The sequence below is a fragment of the Vanessa cardui genome, chromosome 2 (genome assembly GCF_905220365.1).
Source record: "Vanessa cardui chromosome 2, ilVanCard2.1, whole genome shotgun sequence".
NCBI lineage: Eukaryota > Metazoa > Arthropoda > Insecta > Lepidoptera > Nymphalidae > Vanessa > Vanessa cardui.
Genome location: NC_061124.1, coordinates 620,125 through 644,597, shown reverse-complemented (window position 1 = coordinate 644,597; position 24,473 = coordinate 620,125). Strand labels below are relative to the sequence as shown.

Sequence of the window (24,473 nt, the reverse complement as noted above, 5' to 3'; positions counted from 1 at the left end):
AAGAAATAATAATTTTTCATTAAATTCAGTCTAGGAGTCTAAAGCATTACTTAACTAATCGGAAAAAACTGGACTCTTGTGTAATAAAAATACATAATAAGAATTGGTGATTTATGTTTTAACGCAAAAAACTAACCCAAAAATCTAGAACATTTAAAAAACTTTTTATAGTATTATAATAATTGTGAAACTATTAGAACCTTGATATTCTAAAATTCGGAATAATATATGTAGTCATTGTTATATAATAAGAATAATAATATTATGCATCTGTGTCGCGAAACACGCAACGTTGCGTAAATATATACCTAATTAAGTTTTGTAATCGAACATTTTGTACAAGAATCCTATAATTTTGAGGTGTCCATCCTTTTTTAGACCATTCTTATACACGCTTATGAATATTTTTTTTTATACTTTTTTGTGTACCACTAGAAAGTAGTAAAAAAAACCATGAATCAACAAATTTATTAATGTTTATTATTACGTACAAATGATATGCAAATTTAATTTGAAATTAACTTTTCCTTGGCGCCAGAATCGGTTTTAATTATTTTTGTGTGTATTTAAACGGAACCCTGGAATTTGGATTGTTTATAACAAATTAAACTCTTATTTCACTCGCACTTAGTCGGAAGCAGCAACTAGTATGTGTATTTAATACATGTACAAAACCTTATTGAATTGCAAAGTACTCAGCTCTCGACGAGAAAAAAACTCTTAAAATGTTTTAATTTGACACAACCCGGTTACCTCAATGTCTTCTATAAACAGTTCTGAGATGAATATTTATTAATATTTAACAAGTGAAAGTAAGGATACAGTACAATAGCATGTTTTGAGATGCGATGTACTTGTATGTTATCCATTCCATGCGGGGTTCCCCCATGATCATAGCTTTTTTCCCAATCGGTTTGACACAGTTTCGTGCATGAATTGTAATAAAAAAAACCGTAATTTTTATGGAACTTGGAGGTCTAGTTACCCTTTCACATCAACAGCTTCAGTATTCTATTTAATTATGAACTATTCATTCATCGAAATTTTTTTTTTAGTACAAATCCTGTTTTAACTTTGAATTTTTCTTCTAGGAATGTAGTCTATCTCTACATTCTGTTCTGAAAATCTCACTCAATGATGTTTGCGCGTTAATAACATATAAACAGATATGTTATTAACGCGCAAATAGTGAAGACTAGAAAACGTCCTAATTGGGATGTTTGTCTTCAGTTGTTTTACGTAGTAATACGTTATAATACATCATAATTATGTTTTGCGTAATTAAAACATCTAGTTATCCCTTTTACTTATTGTTTTTATCAAGCTATCCTTTTTACTTGTGACGAAACACTTTTTTCTGTTGTTTTGTATGAGTATAACATATATCTGTTTATTAGAATAGCATTGATCTCACTATTTGAAATGACATAGGCTAGAACACATGTAGCTGTATACGGAAATAACTTTAAATGACTCGTTTTGTTGAGAGTTGAATTGAGAAACTTGATTTGAATCAAGTAAATACATTACATTAACTTTTCATGTTAAATATTAAACAAAATCTATAATTATTTTTATGACCCTACAATTTATGATTTACTTTTACAGATAGGTATATTGTTAGCAATAAAGAACATCCAAAATAAAATATTTTAACTGGCAATGTCAAAAAAAATACCAAATGTCATAATTCTGTCAAAAGATATCTATCTAATGTCAAATTTTCAATTTTCAATTTGCGCGGGTATTGGTTTTCACATTCTGTTTGATTTAATAATTCAAGTAATAATTTATTTACTCATATTTCTTTTATGTTTACATGTGTATGATAATAGGATATATATAAGTGATCTATTGGAATCTTATTGGAACCCTCGGAGAAAATAGAACTTATTCTAGTCCATTTTAACGATTATTGATTTTTCTACAAACGGTATAAATTGTTTACAATTTGCTTTCGTATAAAATGTGCCTAGTCCACCATTTCTAAAGACTTATTTTGTATATCTTGCTATGATTTCAACTTAATTTGTGTCCATAAAAAAATATGTTTGATGCTTCCAGACTAAATGGCAAAACAAATAGCGGACGTACAAATCCATGCTTCGGAAAACGATAATTTAGAGGATGATAACTTAGACATTAGTGTGGATTTGATCGATGACGGTCTCTATTTAGGTAATTAATAAAATCACAAACGAAAATCATATAGAAATCTAATAACAGAATGGGAATGTTGATCTATTCAGTTTAGATCCCTGACATTCAACATTGATACTACAACATATTTGATTATTTTACTACATTTACTCTTTAATAGTTTAAACCATGAAATAAATTGATAATTAAATTATCTTGCAGGTAATCTTGCATGCGCAAGAGATTGTAAAACATTGGAGAATCTAAAAGTTACACACATCCTCACAATAGACTTAGTGCCTCTACCGAGGTCTATACTGGATAGAAGCCAACTCACCTTTAAATTTATGAAATGTAAGTACTCTTTAAATAATATTCTGTTTGAAAGTTAAAAATCTACTGAAATAAGTATACATGTTAAACTCAAATATTAAATGAGAGGAGAGGATGAGGCCATTTCACCTGGTAATCAAAGTAAGTATTTATCATTTAGTAAAAATGAAAATAATTAAAATCTGTACTATCTTAAATAAGTTTCTTATGAAAGACGTTTAATTAGAAAAAAGTAGGGTCAACAGATAGACAATGACATATAACAAGTAAAGTAATGGCCTGTCAATGTTTAACTAATACTTTAAGACCTCTCTCTTTTAAGAAAATTTGTAGCTCATCCGCAGTGTCCTAATGCGGAGTTTCACATGCTGTTATCCTCATTTTGTATTTCTTCGCTACCTAGTACAGATAAAGGCCTTTTTCTAAGATCTGAGCTATACTGGGTATTTAACAATCAAATAACACTGTTGTGATGTACTTTTGCAGTGGCTGATGTACCCAAGGAAGATCTAATCAGTCACCTGCCAGAAAGCAATGATTTCATCAAGGAAGCAATTTCAAACGGGGGAACAGTACTCGTTCATTGGTAATGTTTATTAACTATTGCTATATTTATTTAAGGAAGGTAGTGTGGTTGACAATTAAATTTGAATGCTAATATTTGTTCGACTCATATTAATTTTCTGAAGTAAACAATATATAGCTGACTCTTTTTGCCATACAATATTATGTGTTATTTTTTTTGTTTTGTTAGTGTATATAAGAAAATACATAATTTTTTTTCTTCCAATAACTCTAAAAAACAGAGTTTATGTATTCCTAATACATTTATATTATTCCTAATACATTTACAGTTTGGTTCAATAGCCAGACTGTAAATGTATTAGGATCTTAATGTCAAGACTTGCTTAAAAAGGGATTTATTAATTAATATTAAAATTACACAAAACAATCATTTTGATATAAATTATTTATAACTCAAAACTAACATTAATTTAAGTTATTTAATAATTTCAGCTACTTTGGTGTTTCACGCTCTGCAGCTGTAGTCATAGCATATGTGATGGAGAAATATGGACTTTGCTATGAAGATGCATTTCTCCTTGTAAAATCCAAAAGACGCTTCATTGGCCCCAACGTTGGCTTTGTAGCCCAACTCAAATTATTTGGACACATGGGCTATCGAATTAATAGGGATGATCCAAGGTTCAAACAATTTAGATTGAAAATGGCAGGACAGAAATTGAAGCAAGGTAATTAGGAATTGATATATTGTTAAAACCCATATCTTTTTTGTAATATTATGTTCAATTGTATACTGAGCTGAGAATTATTGACTTTTGAAGAAAAGGTTTAGGAGTAGAGTACACTGTTAACGTTTTTTTAAATGAGGATTTGTTTTTAATTTAATAAAATTGATGATCTCAATTTATTAAAAAATATTCATTAATACCTTTCCGTCAATAAATTCAGCACACTGAATTTTTGAAAACACACTATTTTATAAAGAATAATAGCAATGCCCAAAATAAATTAAGGAATTTCTTATATTCAATACCACTCTCTTTTAATCTTCTAACTTTTGTTAGGAGTGTCAGGTGTTAAAACAATAGTCCAAGAAATCAAGATCCCTGTGACTTTTTACATTACTAGGTAGCCCGTAAACCATTACCACCTCTATTGACGCTTAAATAAATTAGTTTAAGTTTAACATGTAAGCTTAATGAGTGTCACAGCTAAAAATGTTAAAATTTCCAGTAAAAATATTACCCCAACTATTTGCCGATCTTGTCAAACCTGACCCTGGGTTGATTCGCGAACGACCAGATCCAGTAGTGTATCGCTGCAAGAAGTGTCGCAGGATAGTCGCAAACCAGAGCAACATCATACCTCACCTACCAAAGCATGTTAAAGTGGAACTGGCAAAGAAAAATATTCGACCGCAACCAAGCAAGCAGACTGCTCTAAACTGTGTTGAAAATGGTCAGCTCTTGATAGAAAAGTTAAAAAGCCTCGCTTGTCAGATAATGGACACTGAGATTGAAGTTGATGATTCCAGTGATGAAACTAGCCCGGGTAAGAGTGATAACAGCTTCCTCGACAGTGATGAAGGGCCCAGTCAGGTAATTATCTGTCATTAAGATGAATTTTTTAGATCAAAACATATGTCTACTGGTTGTAAAATTATGGAAGTAACTTTGGAGATATCATATGTTAATTTTTTTCATTTAGTTAGATTTTTTTAAAACTATACTAAAATATTAATGATGTGCCAAAAATGTGCTTGGTTTCTCGTACACTATTGAATATAAATGATGAATGAAATGGACGACAAATTATCATGTTATACAACTATATTATGAGTTCAAATGATTATTATTTTTAATACTCATAATTAATGACATACTCGTGGAAGATAATCATGTTAGGTAATCTGTATGTATTGGATGATGTTCTTGTACATTTACATATGTCAATTACCCTCAGTGGAATAGTGTGGTAAATGCTTCAACTTTTTTCTATAAGACAAGACTTTCTCCAGAAGACTTGGTGGTAGAGCTTTGTGCTAGCCCATCTGGATAGGTACCACCCACTTATCAGATATTCTACCGCCAGTACTCAGTATTGTTGTGTTCCGGTTTGAATGGTGAGTGAGCCAGTGTAACTACAGGCACAAGGGACATAACATCTTAGTTCCCAAGGTTGGTGGCACATTGACGATGTAAAGAATAGTTGATATTTCTTACAGCGGCATTGTCGATGGGTGATGGTGACCACTTACCATCAGGTGGCCCATATGCTCGTCCGCCAACCTATTCCATAAAAAGCGGGACAATAATGAACTGTCTGAGTGACTACAACAAAATGCTAATAATTTGATGTCATATTATAGGTTCTCGACGGTTACAATGAAAATAACATGGTGGACGCAAACATAGCGGCTCGGGCGGACAGCCCCGAGATCTGCCGCCTCATGTGGTTCGTGGAGCCGATGACCTGGATGAAGGATGTGCAGAACTCTCCACAGGGGAAGCTGCATTGCCCCAAATGTGCCAACAAGATTGGTAGCTTTAGTTGGGTCATGGGTAAGTTTTAATACCTATCTTCAATACAGGGGCGCAGCTACCGCGTTACCTGCTGTATCAATGGAGAATGTTAATTAATTTTGATTATTAACACTCCATATTTGCTGTCAAAATAAAAAATAATAGTGAAAGAATTAATTCGATACGTCAATTAGTTTCCGAGTTATAAGTAAAACAAGTTGTAACGCACGACGCGGGCTGCCGGTGACGGTGTGACGTCATTGTACAACACGCTCAGTCTGGCTCACTCGGCCCGCCTGCGATTGCGTGCCCGTGCTTACACACTCTACAAGTTTCATTCCAGTCATTTTTCGATACCTTTCACGAGAGAAAATGAAATAGCGAAAAACAATTTTTTCTCCCAAAGTTTGTGTTTTTTTTTTAACGATATCTCGATAACGATGATCGATACATGAAAAATGTATAGGACCTTAATTGTAGATCGTACAAAGAGCAAAAAATATATTCTATAAAAAATTTAGTATCTCCACGGGAAACCGAGTTATGATAAAGAGTGCTGGTGACGATACTAAGCGGTGCGCTACCCGTGCGTCGCGTTGTGAAATGACGTCACAGCACTCACGCGGCTGTTAGCGGGACTCGATATTTTTCGAAACTTTGCATGCCTATAAAAACTAGTGTATTTGTATACATACAAGCTTTACTGAGAAAAATTTCAAGCGATTTGGTATACCTAGTAACATTCTTCATTATACGGGGCTCCCGGGCCACGGGGGCCACATTACATTTCCTAAGGGTCCCCAAACAATTTTTTATACGGGGCCCCGTCAAGGCTCGCTACGCTTCTGCGTCAGTAGTCATTTTAATAGAATGCGTAAAAAAAACATAACTTACATCTCATTAAATCGTCTAAAGAAAAAGTCTAAGACTCGAGATTATCTGGCATTTTAATATAGGCTGAGAAAATAAGCGGCGCCTGAAGTAAAAAATAAGCAATGAAATCACATAAACGAAACTGATATTGCCTTGAGTTTTTCGCTCAATAAAATCTCTTTAATTTATTTAGTTTCCCAAACAAATTTATCCTTAAAATTAAGTCTATTTAATGATACTACCTAAAATAATAGTTGCAATTTGACTTAAATTTAGAATATTTAAAAGTTTTATTATCTGTCACGAGATGTCGTTGCCTTCTTTACCTTGTTCACTTACATCAGCTTCTCATACTTTCTGACGTATCATTATATTATTTTTATTTAATTGAAAGCATTAATGAAATAATAACTTTAACAAAATATTAATAATTTTCCCTACTTCTAATTTTAATGACCAAGCAACCGAAACTTACTCTAACGCGAAACTAGATGGCGCTGTCTCGTTTAAAGGCGCAGCTGAATCGCGCTGGCCAGATGTTCGCGCGACGGATGACGCCGGCCCGCCGCGCCGGTCGGAGTTAAGACCTTACTTCATAGGATCATTTCTATAGTAAGCTCTTCACGAGATCAACACACTACGTGTGATCGTACCAGCCGCGAAGATGAGACGTGGCGCGGCGCCCTGAGCGTGAGGCGGGCGACGGCTTCGGCCGCCAGCCCTCGATGATCGTTCACTCCTCTCCCTCGGGAGGGGAGCGTGGGGCGCTGTCGCTGTCTGAGCGGCTGATTTATTAACCCATTATAATACATGTGCAAAAGTGACCATATTGAACTGCTGGATGTAGTTTCCAACTGTTCATAGTTTCCATTTGAAGTCGTTCAGCTTAGGTCACAGCACGTAAACTAATCAGTAAGCTCCACAGTCCACATGTTACAGAACTTTCGATAGTGTGACTATAGATAGTTGACCTCGAAAACTATTCAGTATATCGATAGTACTATCGATAATAGTATCGTTTTGAATAATATTTTAAAACTAAAAAACTATCGATACTATCGACAGTATTGGACTATCGATAGTCTTTGACTGAATTTTAAGAAAAAGATAATGACGAAGTCAATAGTTTAGTTAATGTCTCTTGAGTCCTGGTCCTGATCTATGTATAATCGAATATTGTTATTTCTTTGAAATGCCCATTTGAACATCAACAGTCGTATGTAATTATTACATTTCTAAAAGACGATACGCATATTTGAATTTAGAGTATACATAAATGATTTTTTCATAAATCATAGTAAGAAGTTCTAAATGTATTAATTCCTTTACGCTTTACTGGCTTAAAATGTGGTATCGTTACCTGGCCTACTGCATAACTTATCCTAAGAAAGCAATTCTATCGAAAAACAATTGGCTATCGATAGTACAGAACTATCGATACTATAGCTAAAACCTTAATTATCGATAGTTAATCGATATGCAACACTGGTTCACTCTTTCAGTTCTGCAACTCCCAGCTGTTGACCGAGCATCTGGTAGTTGATGAACAGATGAACTAAAACAGCGATCGCTCTTTTACTTATCCAAAAAAAGTCAGATTGTTTGCTCGTTTTGATTCTGCGACAAGAATAATAAAAAAATTTAGACTCTTAAGTTATACAAGTTGGAAATGCCCAAAATTGTAAAGTTTGTGTGAAATAATGCTATTAAATCTGTGACGTTAATATACATTTATAAATATTAGTATAATATACATTTATACATATTAATATACATTTATTATTATTAGTTCCTTCTACGCGCCAATTAATCATGTTAAAGGCAAAAACATTACATCAGTGACATTTTCTACAGCGTTTTATTTAAGAAAAAAATGCCTTGTTTTTTAAACATTTAAAAAACGAGTGCCTTGCGATTTAATAATTCATAAATGTGCCGATAGATGGCACTGTCTCGTTTAAACGCGCAGCTGAATCGCGCTGGCCAGATTTTCGCGCGACGGATGATAGCGGCCCGCCGCGCTGGTCGGAGTTAAGACCTTACTTCATAGGATCATTTCTATAGTAAGCTCTTCACGAGATCAACACACTACGTGTGATCGTACCAGCCGCGAAGATGAGACGTGGCGCGGCGCCCTGAGCGTGAGGCGGGCGACGGCTTCGGCCGCCAGCCCTCGATGATCGTTCACTCCTCTCCCTCGGGAGGGGAGCGTGGGGCGCTGTCGCTGTCTGAGCGGCTGTTTTATAAACCCATTAAATATGTTAAAAATACCCACTTCCGTGTTACTACTAAGTATCATCTACGGTCTAATCACTCATTTCGTAAATGTTTTTAACTATCTTTCCATAGTATAAAATAAATTCGCTTACCGCTATCTGTTCTCGTGTATGCTTAAATATTTAAAATGACACCACGGATTTTGATGCGGGTTTTTTCAATCCATATATGGAAATAATAAAGTAAAGGAACGCTGATTATTTTAGAATTTTTTAAAGAAATGTCGTAAATAAACGATGGCTGAACAGTACAAGATAAATCTCAAAAATTATATACTACAGTATTGTCAAACATAAAAAGATCTTCAAAAGAGTACGCACTTATACATATATATCTCTTAGCGATAACCTACAATAACCATGTTTTATCCTTTACTTTTACTAGAAATAATGACTTATTTATTAAGTGATTTTAAGCACTATAGCATTAATCCTTATCCAATAAAGTACCTTAAATACATTATGCATTTCATATAAATCAATAACAGTATGTAATGTTATTAAAATATATATTTTCGAAAGTATTACAGATTCCAAACGTTGGGGCATTGTGGGTTATATTGTCTAATGACAAATAAGCTGTTTACGTTGTAAAACATTCTGTAGTATGTATTTAGCATTGCACCCGTTTGAAACCGTGGCGGGACGGTAACTATGATAAGTTTATTGTAGTTCAAATGATTATGAAGATTTGCTTAACTCGAAATTAATCTGACAAATTAAAATGAAACAGTTGTAAAATCAAAAGGAAGGCTCTCTTCTTGTTTTTGGTTGTTTAACTCAAGAGTAACTGCTTGCCTGTTTTGCTCGAAACAGAAAACGATAACTTAGCGCTGGAATGGGTTTTTTGAGGGTATAATTTTTTCTCAAAACATTTCTTTTGCTGTCAATAAAGCTACATTGTCATTAAAATAATGTTCTTTAAGTCTTGGATCTAGACACATCGAGAGTTGTTGATTCCTTTCAACGCCACTCAAACGAGTAACTTAACCCAAATTTAAATGATTGATACATTTTTTTAATGCCTACGGTAATTCACCCCTCATTTTTTTTGTTAACTTTTCAAAAGGTTTTTTGTAACTCACAAATTTGGTCGATGCTTTTCTATTCCTCCAATGGAATTAAATTTAGATTGGGTATTGTTGCTCGTTCAGCTTCCTGTAATGTTTATAGCGTGTGATACGTATTCCATCGAGTTGGGACAGAAAACAATAGATTTTTGGCTTTATTATTGAAGTTATTAATTTCGGGATCTTTACCATGTTTTTTATCTTTATTCGGTGGAGCTCGATATTTCGACATTATCTTCGAATTTTTCGCACTTTTCAAAATTGTTCTCGATATTAAATCATCAAAAATCTTATGTGGAAGCCTTTACCCAAACCGGGGTAAAGACTTCCCCTGGTAATTTATAAATAATTTTATAAATATATATTACTAACATAAATCTAAAAAGATCTTACTAATAAATATGATTTTTTTTAAATTATTATTATAAAACCATCGTTGATTGTCTTGATGATAGATGATTGCACAATTACATTTAACTTATACGCATAGTATCCGTAGTGTCGTCAACCAATTATTCATGCAGCTGAAATCATATTAGCTGTAATATCTGATATTAAAAAATAAATTTTCAGTTACACCTCGGTTATTAACTACTTATCATGCTTTTTATGTTTTGTCTTGGCCATTAAAATTAATTTACACGCATAAATACATTAAATTCGAATGATTGTTTTCAATTAAATGTCCAGTAATCGCCATACACCTCTCTAAATTTCTGGACGTCCAACAATCGAGGTTAAAACAAATGCTTGTCCAACGTTGCCCCATACCTTCCTATTTAGAAACGTGACTGGTGTACTCTTCCAATAGAAGCCTCGTGATGTCTTTCTATTCTATAATTGATTACTTAGATTCAGAGCCGAAATAAATTGTTTAAACCTTTATCACCTACGATGTTAAAAATATTTTGAATTCATGAGTTATTCTTTTTGCAAACAATTATCCCTCGAATGAAACTCAAAACAATTCAAAGAATCGTTCAACAATGCTTGGCTTCGCTATAGTTTACTTGAACTAACTGGGTTTACCAATACCGGTACAGGACACCTAACAAACAAATACACCAGTGCACGACGTGTCAAATGGAAAAAGAGTTAGGATCACAATGGCTCACGTTCTTTAAGCAACGACTAGACTAATAGACATTTTAAAATAATCAGTCTCCGCTAGTTTGCTTTATTTGTTAGCTATTTGTGAAGCTTTTTATTTAATATACGAGTGGCTCCCTCTTTAAGTATTTCATAAATGTGCCGATAGATGGCACTGTCTCGTTTAAGCGCGCAGCTGAATCGCGCTGGCCAGATGTTCGCGCGACGGATGACGCCGGCCCGCCGCGCCGGTCGGAGTTAAGACCTTACTTCATAGGATCATTTCTATAGTAAGCTCTTCACGAGATCAACACACTACGTGTGATCGTACCAGCCGCGAAGATGAGACGTGGCGCGGCGCCCTGAGCGTGAGGCGGGCGACGGCTTCGGCCGCCAGCCCTCGATGATCGTTCACTCCTCTCCCTCGGGAGGGGAGCGTGGGGCGCTGTCGCTGTCTGAGCGGCTGTTTTATAAACCCATTATATTAAATATGTTAAAGTGACTAGCATGAAGTGTTGGACGTAGTTCACACCTGAGATCCGAGCTGCTTACCGAGTATCTGGTAGTTGATGAACAGATGATTAAAAGGGGCAATTCATTTATTATGTAAGATGTTTATTTTTCGACCACGTATAAGACGTGTTTTCTTACTAGGGGGTGGGAAGGAGTTTCGATAGTTCTTACATAAAATCAAAAAGATGCGAAAAGTTATAAATTTTTATAAATAAAATAAAACCGCCTTCAAAAATGAACTAAAAAGAAAAAAAGAATCAGTTACATCCATATCCAATTTACGATTTTTTAATCACCTCTCAAAGTCGGTGCCAAAATTGCTAATATAGATACATAATACATACATACAAACCTAAATCTATTTATTGTATAGATGACACCATTAGACAAACCTTACTATCGATACAAATTAAATGATTTCAATATAGGAATTTATTTACTTTGTTGGCACCGACTTCAAAAGGTGATTAAAAAATCGTAAATTGGATATGGATGTAACTGATTATTTTTTTCTTTTTAGTTCATTTTTGAAGGCGGTTTTTTTTTATTTATAAAAATTTATTTACTGCTTTTCAGTGTTGTTTTGTTATTTATAATTACAATTGGTAGTGTTTGTCATTCACTTTTTTTTTTTTTTTTTTTTTTTTATGGCATAAGTGGCAAACGAGCAGGAGGCTCACCTGATGGAAAGTGACTACCACCGCCCATGGACACCTGCAACACCAGGGGACTTGCAGGTGCGTTGCCGGCCTTTCAAAAAGGAGTACGCTCTTTTCTTGAAGGTTCCCATGTCGTATCGGTTCGGAAAAACCGCCGGCGAAAGCTGGTTCCACAAAGTGGTTGTGCGAGGCAGAAAATGTCTGAGAAATCGCGCTGTTGTGGATTTTCGGACATCAAGGTGGTGCGGGTGAAACTTAGAATTTTGGCGAGATGTCCGAAGGTGAAATTCAGCAGCCGGGATTAATCCGAACAATTCCTCGGAACATTCCCCGTGGAAAATTCGGTAGAAGATGCAGAGTGATCCGACATCTCTACGCAAAGCCAAAGGATCAAGGAGATCGGAAAGAGCTTGATCGTCGATAACTCGAGCCGCTCTACGTTGGATGCGGTCAAATGGAAGGAGCTGGTACTGGGGAGCACCCGCCCAGAGGTGAGAGCAGTACTCCATGTGAGGCCGAATTTGCGCCTTGTAAAGTTTAAAGCGATGGGCCGACGTGAAATACTGCCTCGCCTTGCTGAGCACGCCCAGCTTTTTTGAAGCCAATTTGGCTTTGCCTTCCAATTGACCGCGGAACTGAACGAGGCTCGAAATATCAACGCCAAGTATTCCGATACTACCTGTAGCGGCTATCGGAATGTTCTCAAATCGTGGAGATACGACAAATGGTGTTTTTTTAGCGGTTAACGCGCAAACTTGCGTCTTTTTGGGGTTGAAATGGACTAGATTTAGCCGGCCCCAATTCGAGACTTCGTTTAATGAAGACTCGATTTCAGACACAAGTTTGTTCCGGTTCTCTTCGACGTTTTCCCGAGAAATATTAGCGCGGCCGGTGTATAAGGTGTCAACGGTACTGTCGTCTGCATAGCAATGAATGTTCCCGATTTGCAACAAATCATTGATATGCAGAAGAAACAGAGTGGGTGATAGAACGCAGCCTTGTGGAACACCAGCATTGACGTATTTTAAGTCAGAGCATGCACCGTCGACAACGACCTTGATGCTCCGATCTGCCAAAAAGCTGGTAATCCAATTGCATAATTTCCCGGGAAGCCCATAGGAAGGAAGCTTCGAAAGAAGCGCTTTGTGCCATACACGATCGAAGGCCTTCGCTATGTCCAAGCTGGCTGCTAATGCCTCCCCCTTGCTCTCAACTGCTTCAGCCCACCTGTGAGTAAGGTAAACTAGAAGATCACCGGCTGAGCGACCCCGACGGAAACCTTACTGGCGGTCACTAATCAGCTGATTCTCCTCTAGGTACCGCAGGAGCTGGCAGTTAATAAGGGACTCCATTACCTTGGAGAGCAAGGAGGTGATGGCTATAGGCCTATAATTGGACGGGTCTGAGCGGTTGCCTTTTTTAGGGATCGGATGCACCAAAGCTGTCTTCCAGGAATTCGGGACGACGCCTAATGTGTAGGATTGCCGGAAAAGACGCGTTAAGACCGGTGCCAACTCGGGAGCACATGTCCGTAGCACGATTGGAGGGATGCCATCGGGTCCGCTCGACTTATGAATGTCCAAGGAAAGAAGTGCTTTACGAACTGCACTTTGCCGGAATTTAACCTCCGGCATCGTGGTATCACACCGCGGAATTGTTGGTGGAGACTTTCCTTGGTCATCCAGAGTCGAGTTCGACGCGAAGAGAGAGCCTAAAAGATCAGCTTTCTCTTTCGCGGTATGGGCCAATGACTCACCGTCTCTGTGCAGAGATGGAAAAGATGGCTGACAGAAATTCCCTAAGACAGCCTTAGCGAGAGACCAGAACGCTCGTGTTCCTGAAGGGAGACGCACCAGTCTCTCGCCAATTCTGCCAATGTACTCCGTCTTCGCCCTAGCAATCACGTTTTTAAGGGACCTAGAGGCAGAGTTGTATTCCTTTTTAAATGCGCTGGTATTTACATCACGAGACGCAGATGCATTAGCCCAGGTTTGATAGCGTTCCCACTTTCGGCGTGATGCCGTTTTGCAGAAGCGACCAAACCAAGGCTGGGACTTGCCACCGATGGGTACTGCAGAGTAAGGAATGAATAGTTCCATACCCTGAAGCACCACATCGGCAACTGAGTCAGCAGCAGCGTTCGGATCATCCGGCGAGAAACAAATCTGCCCCCATGGGTAAGATGCAAAAAAAGACCGCATCCCATCCCAATCTGCTGACTTGTAGTGCCATACTCGGCGGCACCCAACAAAACGAGGCCGTGAGTACCGCACAACCGGCACTGTACTCCGGACGAGACAGTGGTCCGACGAGCCCAGAGGGGGATCGACGGTAACCTGATAGCCATCCGGATGCGAAGTCAGCAGAAGGTCCAACAGGGAAGGTGTATGATCCTCCACATCCGGTATTCGCGTTGGCGAGTTGACCAGTTGTGTCAGATCATATGCTAGAGCGAAGTCCAGAACAGATCCACCCGCATGATCGGTGGTGCGTGAGCCGAGCCATTCTGCGTGGTGAGCATTAAAGTCACCCAGAATAATGATCTCTGCGGATGGAACCTGCTGAAGCACGGAATCTGTAGCCATTTGGACGTGCTCAACCAGTCGGTCGGTTTCGGCATTACCGCTATGGGACCTATAAAGGCACGCATAGATTCGCGGATGGTCATCGCAGTCTACACGCAGCCAGATAATCGATAGGTCCTGTCCTTCAAGGCTGCCGAGGCGTCGAGAACAGATATCATCTCTGACGTAAACGCATACCCCAGCTCGTGGTATAAAGGAATGTTCCAATTTGTACCCAGGGTACGAGAGAAAAGTCGTATCAGCAGGAGAAGATATCTGGGTCTCGGTTAGAAAGAGCAAGGCCGGCTTCGCCGTTTCCAGATGGTAGTGAACGGCGTTGAGGTTGGAGTTGAGTCCCCTTATGTTGCAGAAGTCCACAGCGAGGGTGGTAGGGGTTGCCTTATGATGCCTGCTCCGCTTGCCCCGAACAGTGGCGAGCGCAAAATTGCCCCCCCCCAGAATTCGGAGGGCAGCCTGGGCATCCCTGCTCAGGTGGTGTATGTCCTGAGCATGGATGCCCAGAGAGGGATTCTCCACCGCTGTCGCTGATGGTACCCTCCTGGGGTAATTTAACCAAATTCTGCACAACCATCAAGTTTTGGGGGGGAGGGGGATTGGGCCTCCGGAACTCTCACTTACCGGACGAAACGCGGTAGCATAGCTACCACTTTACGCCGATTTTAAGTGAGAGAGTGGTACTTCCCCGGGCGTGCCGGCCCATTCGGCTGTAACCCGAAGGTATACAGCGTGGCACTACCACTTTATTATATTCAGTACATTTCGGCTTTCGACTCTAAACATAACTCAACGCCCTATCAATACGATGTGGACTGCAACTCAAATTAAGCGTTACCTAAGTTACAATAGCCTAATGCTAACTGCTCATCGCCAATTAGACAATACCATTTTTCCCGATGCAATACCGTTAATCATTGAGGAGTTCTCCTGGTAGTCCACCATCAGCTAGACTTCATCATAGGCATGTTTACTAACATCAATTGCTTGACGACTATCTTAAAGAAATAGAACTAAACCCGTAAAATAGTTACTTACTAATAGGTTCTGATTACCAGTTGTGGTCTTCATCATCAGTTCTACTTCATCAAATGTCACTTTTGGTGAGCATATGACCAAGGCACTTTGAATAAAACCGAAATCACTATAGGTGTGCCTATAAAATTTGAGGAGTTCCCTCGATTTCTCCAGGATCCCATCACCAGATCCTGATCTCCTGACAATGGGACCACCTATAAAACATGCCCTTTCAAACAAAAAAAGAATTGTCAAAATCGGTCCAGCCATCTTCGAGTAATTCGGTAACATACATAAAAAATAAAAAAAAAGGCCCCGAGGAATTGAGAACCTCTTCCTTTTTTTGAAGTCGGTTAAAAATTATTTGAAAAGAGCGGGAAACCGCGCGCTTGCCAAGGCATGTACCTTTCTAACCTTTGAAATTACAAATAACCTTTCAAAAAATTGTTACTATGAAAAAGAAACATTATAAAATGAATCAAACGGATATTCATTTTTTCCTATAAATTCTTACGTAATAAGTATTATACAGAGGGGGAGGGGTTCGGCCTATTCTTATTTTTTCTTATCATAGGGGTAGAGGTCAAAAACTAGTGCAAATAGTCTAACGTGATAAATGAGTGGCCCCCAAACAGCAATCTCACTTATACTGATCCAAAAAAAAGGCAGATTATTCACTCGTTTTGATACTGCGACAAGAATAATTAAAATTTTTGGATCCTAAGTTGTCCAAGGTCAATATAGCCAATTTGTTAAGGTAAAAAAATACTACTAAATAATACTAAATAACCAAATCTGTAACGTTATTATACTAATACGACATAATATAAATAACCTTAATCAGTTTCTTCTAAGTGTCATTAATCGTGTTAAAGGTAAAAAAATAACAGCAGTGACATTTTCTACAGCGTTTTATTTAAGAAACGATTGCCTTGTTTTTTAAATAGTTCAAAAACGAGTGCCTTGCGATTTAATAATTTATAAATGTGCCGATAGATGGCACTGTCTCGTTTAAGCGCGCAGCTGAATCGCGCTGGCCAGATGTTCGCGCGACGGATGACGCCGGCCCGCCGCGCCGGTCGGAGTTAAGACCTTACTTCATAGGATCATTTCTATAGTAAGCTCTTCACGAGATCAACACACTACGTGTGATCGTACCAGCCGCGAAGATGAGACGTGGCGCGGCGCCCTGAGCGTGAGGCGGGCGACGGCTTCGGCCGCCAGCCCTCGATGATCGTTCACTCCTCTCCCTCGGGAGGGGAGCGTGGGGCGCTGTCGCTGTCTGAGCGGCTTTTTATAACCTTATTATACATAAATTACCTCACTTTTATTACTAGATAACGTTATCGAAGCCCGGTCGAAGTGAGGTCTAAAATGATCATTTTGTTATAATTATATATATCAAAATCAAAGTAACTAACATAACACATAACATATTCTTATAGCCAAATATTTAATAACAATTGCTTAACTCGAAACGAAACTGCAAAATTATAAGGGCCATCTGTTTGGTTTTGGTGTTCAACAAAAGAGATAAAAACAGAAGCAGCCTGATATGCTCGAAACAGTGGACGATAACCTACTTATATTATTTTACTAAATATGTTTTAAAATTGTAGATCAACAAACCATTAATGTAAAATTTTCATGTATTTCTTCTAATTTGTGCAAAACCAGTTCGTGTTTCTCCAAATTCTATTTAAGTACACCACTATTCCACTTAACAGAATAAGGCATAAAATTCCGATAACAGCTGCGTCGATATTGAAAACGTTCTTAACTTATTCAAGTTCTCGACTAGTGATAACACGTTCGATGTCAAGTGTTGTTCATTGTCTTTGTTTCCTTTTACGGTTAAAATAGGCAATGTATATAACATCGTATCGTATAATGCCTTAATTTCTAATACCCCTAAAATGTTTCATTTCATATTTCAGGTTGCAAGTGTCCCTGCGGTCAGAAAGTGGCTCCGGCTTTTTACTTAGTGCCTTCGAAGGTGGAGTGGTCGAATATCGTACAAAATGTCCAAATAACTGTATAACTGTGCAAAGCATGTGGCACCGCTTTATAAAGGTTCGTCACAATTATATACCCCAATGCCCCGCCCCCTTGCTTTTATTCTAATATATTTCAAACTTATAAACAAAATGTATTGATGTCGTCTATCTAAAGTTTTTTTTTTTATGTAAATAGTATATAGTTAATATGGGGTCGATTATATATATTATATAAGTATATATTTCTTGCATATTTCATCATAGTAATGTACTCTTAATATTTTATATGTATAAAATATTGTCAAACCAGGGTCTAGCTTCTAATTCACTACCATTGGCTACCTTAGTGAGTGGTACCGTCTTCGTAATCATTAGTATCCATTATGCCATCTGGTGTCTAGCAACGCTACTGCTCCATGGTCCATAGTATTTCAAACAATTAATTAATAACGAATTCTTTGAATTATAGAATAGTACTAAAAGTATTAGATTGCGATCTAATTTAACTAAGCTGTGAATTGGTTGACATTAATTTGGTAAAAAAAGATTGAGGAAAAACCTTTTTGGCCATTGCATTTCTGTAGGAAGTTGATCAGTTATTAGTAACGTAGTTTTGTTATGTAATTTTATATATACTTGATGAACGAAAATCAATGTCATTTTGTAAAATAAAAACAGATTATATATAACGAGGAGTCAGGCATCAACTCGTTATCAGACTTGATGATATTCGAAATATAAGACCAGTTGTTCACGTTCGTAATATATTTCCTTCGATATCTTTTGAAATATCCCTTTTTTCGCTGTCATGTGTTCGCCGGTACGTCCGATAAATAATTAATAAATCCTTATTAGACTTTTTGACCATTCGACATATATATGCAGCGTTACCCCAAAGTAATATGCCATAATACATAATACTATATAAATTTATAAGTGAGCGATACAAATATCATTTAGTTGTCTAACTTTCCTAAGTGCGTGGAACTGAGTCTTCGTATCAGGGACGTTATATGAGAACTCCAAAGTTGAGAATCTAATGCTATTCCAAAATCATCTCGGCGAGCTAATTTCAAGACGAATAATTTCACATCAACCCACTTCTAAACTTAGATCTCGCTCATTTTTTTATACTTTAACTTTTGTGTTTTATGACAACGTATGTGAAACAAAGATACGATTGAGACTCATAAAGCGAACGAAACGTAAATGAAAAATGTACGCTGTCGCAGGCTAGACGCAAATTCGGATGCTATAAGTTATGACGCAGTCAGACAGTTGTTTTAACATTACCGCATATGGAGTAGTAGCATAACTGTTAATAAACAGAATTCTAGTGTACGGTGTATTAAGTATTCATATTTCGTAGGAATCTGTACTTTTATCTTCCAATAAATATACATTTAGTACAATGAGACTGTCTTCGTTATTTCATTTTTGAAAAAAATATAGAAGTATATATAGATGTTGTAGATTGTTGGTGCTTTCCTGCATAATGTTGACTATTATGTTTTCCATCGATATATCCTGTTACTGTGTGTACAATTTTAAAATAATAATTATTATTTATTTAGTATGTCGTTTTATTTACAAAACTTGTATTTTAGCTACTTTGGACTACACATGTTGTACAACAAATCATTTGTAATATTTCTTAAAATGTATTTTGTTTTAAATAAATTCCTACACATTTAAAGACACAGACAATTCCTACACCAAATATATTATGATGCCATTGTTAACAAAATATTTGCAAAAACACTTTTGAAGGGACGAAAATTTGGATTAACACATTTGCTGCGCTGAGATATTCAATTCTTATGATTTTGTATTGTCTCTTTGGTGTGTGAAGATTTGGTATACAATGAAGCTTTTTAGCTGGCGCACGTGCCGTCGGTGCGCATGCGCGGGATGTCGTGCAGCGCCAGGCGGTGCGCGCGCATGAGGTGCGTCTTGCGCTTCCAGCTGTCGGCGAACGTGCGCGCGCAGCCCGGGCACTTGTACGGCAGCTCGCCCGTGTGCGTGCGCGTGTGGCGTGTCTGTGGACCACGTACGACCATTATAAAATACCATATAATCAGTTTTATAGCTGAGAATTGAGAAAAGCAAACAACAACAACAGCCTGTAAATTCCCACTGCTGGGCTAAAGGCCTCCTCTCCCTTTGAGGAGAAGGTTTGGAACATATACCACCACGCTGTTCCAATGCGGGTTGATGGAATACACATGTGGCAGAATTTCTATGAAATTTGTCACATGCAGGTTTCCTCACGATGTTTTCCTTCACAGCAGAGCACAAGATGAATTATAAAGACAAATTAAGCACATGAAACAGCGGTGCTTGCCTGGGTTTGAACCCGCAATCATCGGTTAAGATGCACGCGTTCGAACCACTGGGAAAAGCAATACTAAATATAATTTATAAAAATAATATACGACGATCCGCCTTTGACCTCCGAGCTAGAGGCGGGCAGTGCGCCGCACGTACCAGGCCGCTGGCATCGTGGAAGGCCTTCCGGCAGTGCGCGCACACGTGCGGGCGCGCCCCGCTGTGGCGGCGCAGGTGGCGCCGCAGCGACGACGCGGCGGCCGAGCGGAAGCTGCACTGCGAGCACGCGTGCGGCTTGGCGCCCGTGTGCGTGCGGAGGTGCACCTCCAAGTTGTGAGCTGGAAATCGAGACGCTATTATTATTCATTTATAAACGGAAGACACAATTGACTATAAGAATTGATACACATTACATTGGGTCAACAATATGTAATCATATTCTTTATAGTACAGAATATAGTTTAAATAATAATAAACTCCATAATAGGAAATTAATTCAGAATATCATAAATTAGTATATAAAAATATGATGCTCGATAAAGATGATCTAGCTTACCTTGTGAAAACCCCCAACCACAATACGAACATAGGTATTGCTTGACCTCCTCGTGCACTTTCATGTGACATTTCAGTACACTTTTATTTTTGAACCTGAGGATTGATATATACATTAATATAGAAAACCAGTAAACCAGGAAACAACTAAAAGATTATGAAGAACAAACAATTGTGTTTGTACTTCATAATCCAAGTATAACATTTCTTTTAATTTGATATTTTATGTATAAATTTATAAAGATGAAAGAAATGATCTCCATTCTGTACTGTGTTAGTCAATATTGTTAGTTTATAATATACATGCATAGAAACATCTTATCTATCATATAACTTAAGGAAAAATATGTATCCATTATATATATGTAAAATTACAGAAAGAGAGCCGATATGATCTACTAGCAAAAACATATCAATTTTAACTGAAATTAACCTAATTGATATGCTTAATTTGAGTTTAATTTTATCTTGTGCTTGATGATGAAGGAAAACAGTATAAGGAAATCAGTATGTGTCACTTTACATATGCCTTGTGTCTATATACTATGTAGAAGTGGTGTGTTGGAATGAGTACAATAACTTCAAAAAGAGAAGACCATGACTTAATTTTCACATACCTCATGGAACATTTATCGCAAGCAAAGGGTCTGACGTCTGAATGTCCTCTGTTGTGTATTTTCAACTGTTTGTGATGTTTGAACCTCTTTCCACATGTGTTACAAACAAACTTTCTTTCTTCTGAGTGTGAAGTTGCATGATATGCCAGTTGATACGGCTTTGAAAATGCTGAAATAGTAAAAAAATAAATAAGCTCACATTGCATGCAGAAGGAAAAATAAAAAGATATTGGTGCTTCTAGACATTAAACATTCCTCACATTGATCCAATTTTAAACTAAGATGTCATGGCCCTGCAAATGAACTGACTTATGTATTAAAAAGGAGCACAATAATAAGTGATACTGTTTATATGTTTAGAATAAATAATAGGCTAGACTGGCCTGTATAAAACTCAATTAAAAATGATTAGGTAGTTTTTAAAAGTAGAATTGTAATACAATTTTACATACTTACATTTAGGACAATGATCACATGTGTATTTGTGTCCCGAGTGCTCCTTCTCCATATGCTTGGTAAACCATTTTTGTGACACAAAAGACTTTCTGCAAGCTGGACAAATAATCTTTTTTGCCTCGTCCACTTCTATTAAGTTTTCATTTGCAATGTCTTTACTGATTTTATTACTGCTATCATCTTTATTAGCAATTTCATTTAGCGGTTTACAATTTTTTGTGATGGTTTGAGTATTATCACTCGATATATCTTTTATGCTGCTCAAATTACAAGCAGGGTTGGTTAAATTGTTTGTATTATTAAAACTTGTTATGCCGATGGATAATTTATACTCAGGTAAAGTTAATCTTAGTTTATTAGTCTCTGGTTCAATGCTTTTAAATGTTTCTGGTTCAATAATAATGCTCGTTTCACTTCTAGAGGCGATGTTTTTGAGGGTGATATCGACATTCTGAGCTTCCTTTATAAATGTATAACATGACTCTATTTTTATAACACAATCATAACAAAACTGCCTGGGGAGCTTCTCATTATCTGTAATCTATAAATCACAATGAAAAGATTATTAAATGTGTTATTTACCTTTTTAATAATTACCTTGAAAAAATACATAAGTATACTACGATAAAACGGAAATATTCAGCATACTAAAAATATTAAATTCTGATTAATCTATATGCTCTTAAATAATTTGGAATTGGTCAAATTTTTAAAAAATTAAGGTATACCTTAATATTTGTGCTAAAACAAAACATTTCTACTGCACTATCATTAAAATTGTCTTTCTCCCACGACGCCACTTCTCGCATACAACTACGGCATAATCTTGAAATATCCATAATCGATCATTTATTACTTCAAATGCTTAATAAATAACTCATAACTTAATCTTCGTTTAAAATACGAATTAAATAATCAATACAAATTCAAATGAAGACTTTGACATATTTATGACCTATGTTCTAATGTCATATTACATATAACAAATTATTTAGCGTTTTGTTTTTGCTTGAATTGGGTTACTCAAAACATTGTAATTATTATTATTGGTGATTATTTAATTCTAAGTCTGATAATATTTACAGGTATCTCGAAGACAATTGATTGATTTGATCCAATGAAAAATAAAACCAAAAAATATAGCCCATTTGACCTCATGTTAATCAAACTAAAATGGGTGTTCATTCATATCAAATTAAGTCGCATTTTATTAAGTTTACAGTCATATTCTTTATACATATTATCATACACATCGTAAATATACAATACTACATTTTCAGCATATAACACTACTACGATGGAAGGATAACTTTTATTTTTTATTAACAAAAAATATATTAAAATTCAAAAAAAATGTGTAGGAGTATTTAAATAAGAATATTATTTTAAAACTGAAAAAAGTTTTGATCTTTATCAAACAATTCGCAATAATTCTTGTATCTGTTCATCTCTCGTTAATTTGCATGTAGACAATTATTTTTGTAGGTCAAGGATAATAAAACGCAATTAAACAAAAATATTTTAATTAGTTACTTTTGTTGCGCGTTTTGTTTCTGCGAGGTATGACCGTAGGGTGTCCAATCCTTCGCTCGTTAAAGGCGAGGCCTCAAGCAAAATTGGTGCATTTTGTAGTTCACTGCTGAGTCGAGCGAATTGAAGCATAAGTAACGCCTCGTTTCGCATTTGTCTGTACGCTGCATCCATTTTACTCAACACCAGGATGAACTTGAAAAAAAAAATATATGTATACAATTGTCTAACTTCAAATCTATATTATTTATTATCTTGATTTCAAACCTTAGCATTCTTCAACTTCGGTTCAGCCAATAGTGTATACAGCATAACAGCCGCTGCGGATATTTGACATAAATTGGACGTATCTACCACAAATATTACCTGAAAAAAATTAAGTCACGAAAAACATCTTATACTCAACACCTGGATAATAAAATAAACTACTACTATGTAATTACTAATTAACATATTATTTTTACAAGCCACTATGGAAACTTTTTATCTAAAAATCTTTATTGTATCTACATTAAAACTGAAAATATTCCACATTTCTAAAGCTTATGGGATATTGTGTGTTATAACTTTTTAACTCACTTTTTCGATGCCATCAAAATAATTGCTCCATAATGATGCCATTTCTCCACCAACTTCGCGAATTGAAAGCACTTGTTTTTTCCCATTTTTATTGATATAACTTACGTCATAAATATTTGTCCCAAGCGTCGGAACGGGACTGTATGTGTAGTCGATACCATCAGCGTCTTGTAGCTTCTTTAATAATGTCGTTTTTCCCGACCCTTTTGGTCCTAAGCATAAAACTGATATTTTATTTTCCGGATCCTCCATGTTTCGAAATACGTTTTTACATTTATGTTTTGTCAATAAATCAGCGAAGCAGACTTGTGGTATATTTTATCTACTGGCCGCTAGATGGGGTTGTATAAAATAGGAACTTTTAAAATAATCTTATACTAATGATAATTTATTTACGTTCAAATTTGATTGGTTTTAATAATCATATTATATTACAAACAAGATCTTTAATTATAATCCCGAAGCATTCTTATTTAATATTATTCTTTTTGTTTACTCAAGTTCAATTATAGCCTTATGATTGCTAATATATTGTCTGATAAATTGCTAAACACTGAGTCACTTTATGTATGTTGTATGAATTGGGAGTTGCTACTTACAATATTATATCAAGTAATTATATGAGCAAATTTCTGAGCGAATGTTAAGAATGAATAGCCAAATTTCTTAACGTTAAATTATCTTAAACTTTCGTTTTCTAGTCAGTTGTTCTTAACCGATTTTTTATAAATATCGGCAATTGTAGACATCTAAAACGTTATTTATTTACAGGACTATAGACATTTATAAGCCAAATCGGGGTCATTTTATTACAAC

General features: G+C 36.4%; 3 protein-coding genes and 4 non-coding genes across 7 annotated transcripts; 5 read left to right on the top strand and 2 right to left on the bottom strand.

Annotated features, from left to right (window-relative positions):
* The first annotated feature begins 1,716 nt into the window (after positions 1-1,716).
* Positions 1,717-18,402, top strand: LOC124541440 (dual specificity protein phosphatase MPK-4-like). Its single transcript, XM_047119325.1, has 8 exons — positions 1,717-1,933; positions 2,065-2,178; positions 2,362-2,493; positions 2,959-3,058; positions 3,490-3,725; positions 4,231-4,595; positions 5,366-5,558; positions 17,533-18,402. Exons 2-8 carry the CDS (start codon positions 2,070-2,072, stop codon positions 17,634-17,636), a joined length of 1,239 nt encoding a protein of 412 aa, XP_046975281.1. The 5' UTR covers positions 1,717-1,933; positions 2,065-2,069; the 3' UTR covers positions 17,637-18,402.
* LOC124542938 lies at positions 6,975-7,178 on the top strand. The gene has a single exon (XR_006967408.1). It is a non-coding gene; the product is annotated as a small nucleolar RNA U3 (small nucleolar RNA).
* Positions 8,426-8,629, top strand: LOC124542993. Its single transcript, XR_006967424.1, has one exon. It is a non-coding gene; the product is annotated as a small nucleolar RNA U3 (small nucleolar RNA).
* Positions 11,088-11,291, top strand: LOC124542987. Its single transcript, XR_006967423.1, has one exon. It is a non-coding gene; the product is annotated as a small nucleolar RNA U3 (small nucleolar RNA).
* LOC124542982 lies at positions 16,683-16,886 on the top strand. Its single transcript, XR_006967422.1, has one exon. It is a non-coding gene; the product is annotated as a small nucleolar RNA U3 (small nucleolar RNA).
* Positions 18,403-19,269: 867 nt separating the features above from the next.
* Positions 19,270-22,487, bottom strand: LOC124538769 (zinc finger protein ZFP2-like). The gene is made up of 6 exons (XM_047115956.1): positions 22,277-22,487; positions 21,549-22,089; positions 21,093-21,261; positions 20,477-20,571; positions 20,080-20,258; positions 19,270-19,631 (listed from the first exon to the last, which is right to left on the bottom strand). The coding sequence occupies exons 1-6, from the start codon at positions 22,385-22,387 to the stop codon at positions 19,467-19,469; spliced, it is 1,260 nt and encodes a 419-aa protein (XP_046971912.1). The 5' UTR covers positions 22,388-22,487; the 3' UTR covers positions 19,270-19,466.
* Positions 22,488-23,069: 582 nt separating this feature from the next.
* LOC124539183 (ADP-ribosylation factor-like protein 16) lies at positions 23,070-24,006 on the bottom strand. The gene is made up of 3 exons (XM_047116484.1): positions 23,658-24,006; positions 23,346-23,444; positions 23,070-23,273 (listed from the first exon to the last, which is right to left on the bottom strand). The coding sequence occupies exons 1-3, from the start codon at positions 23,907-23,909 to the stop codon at positions 23,070-23,072; spliced, it is 555 nt and encodes a 184-aa protein (XP_046972440.1). The 5' UTR covers positions 23,910-24,006.
* Between the last annotated feature and the right edge of the window lie 467 nt (positions 24,007-24,473).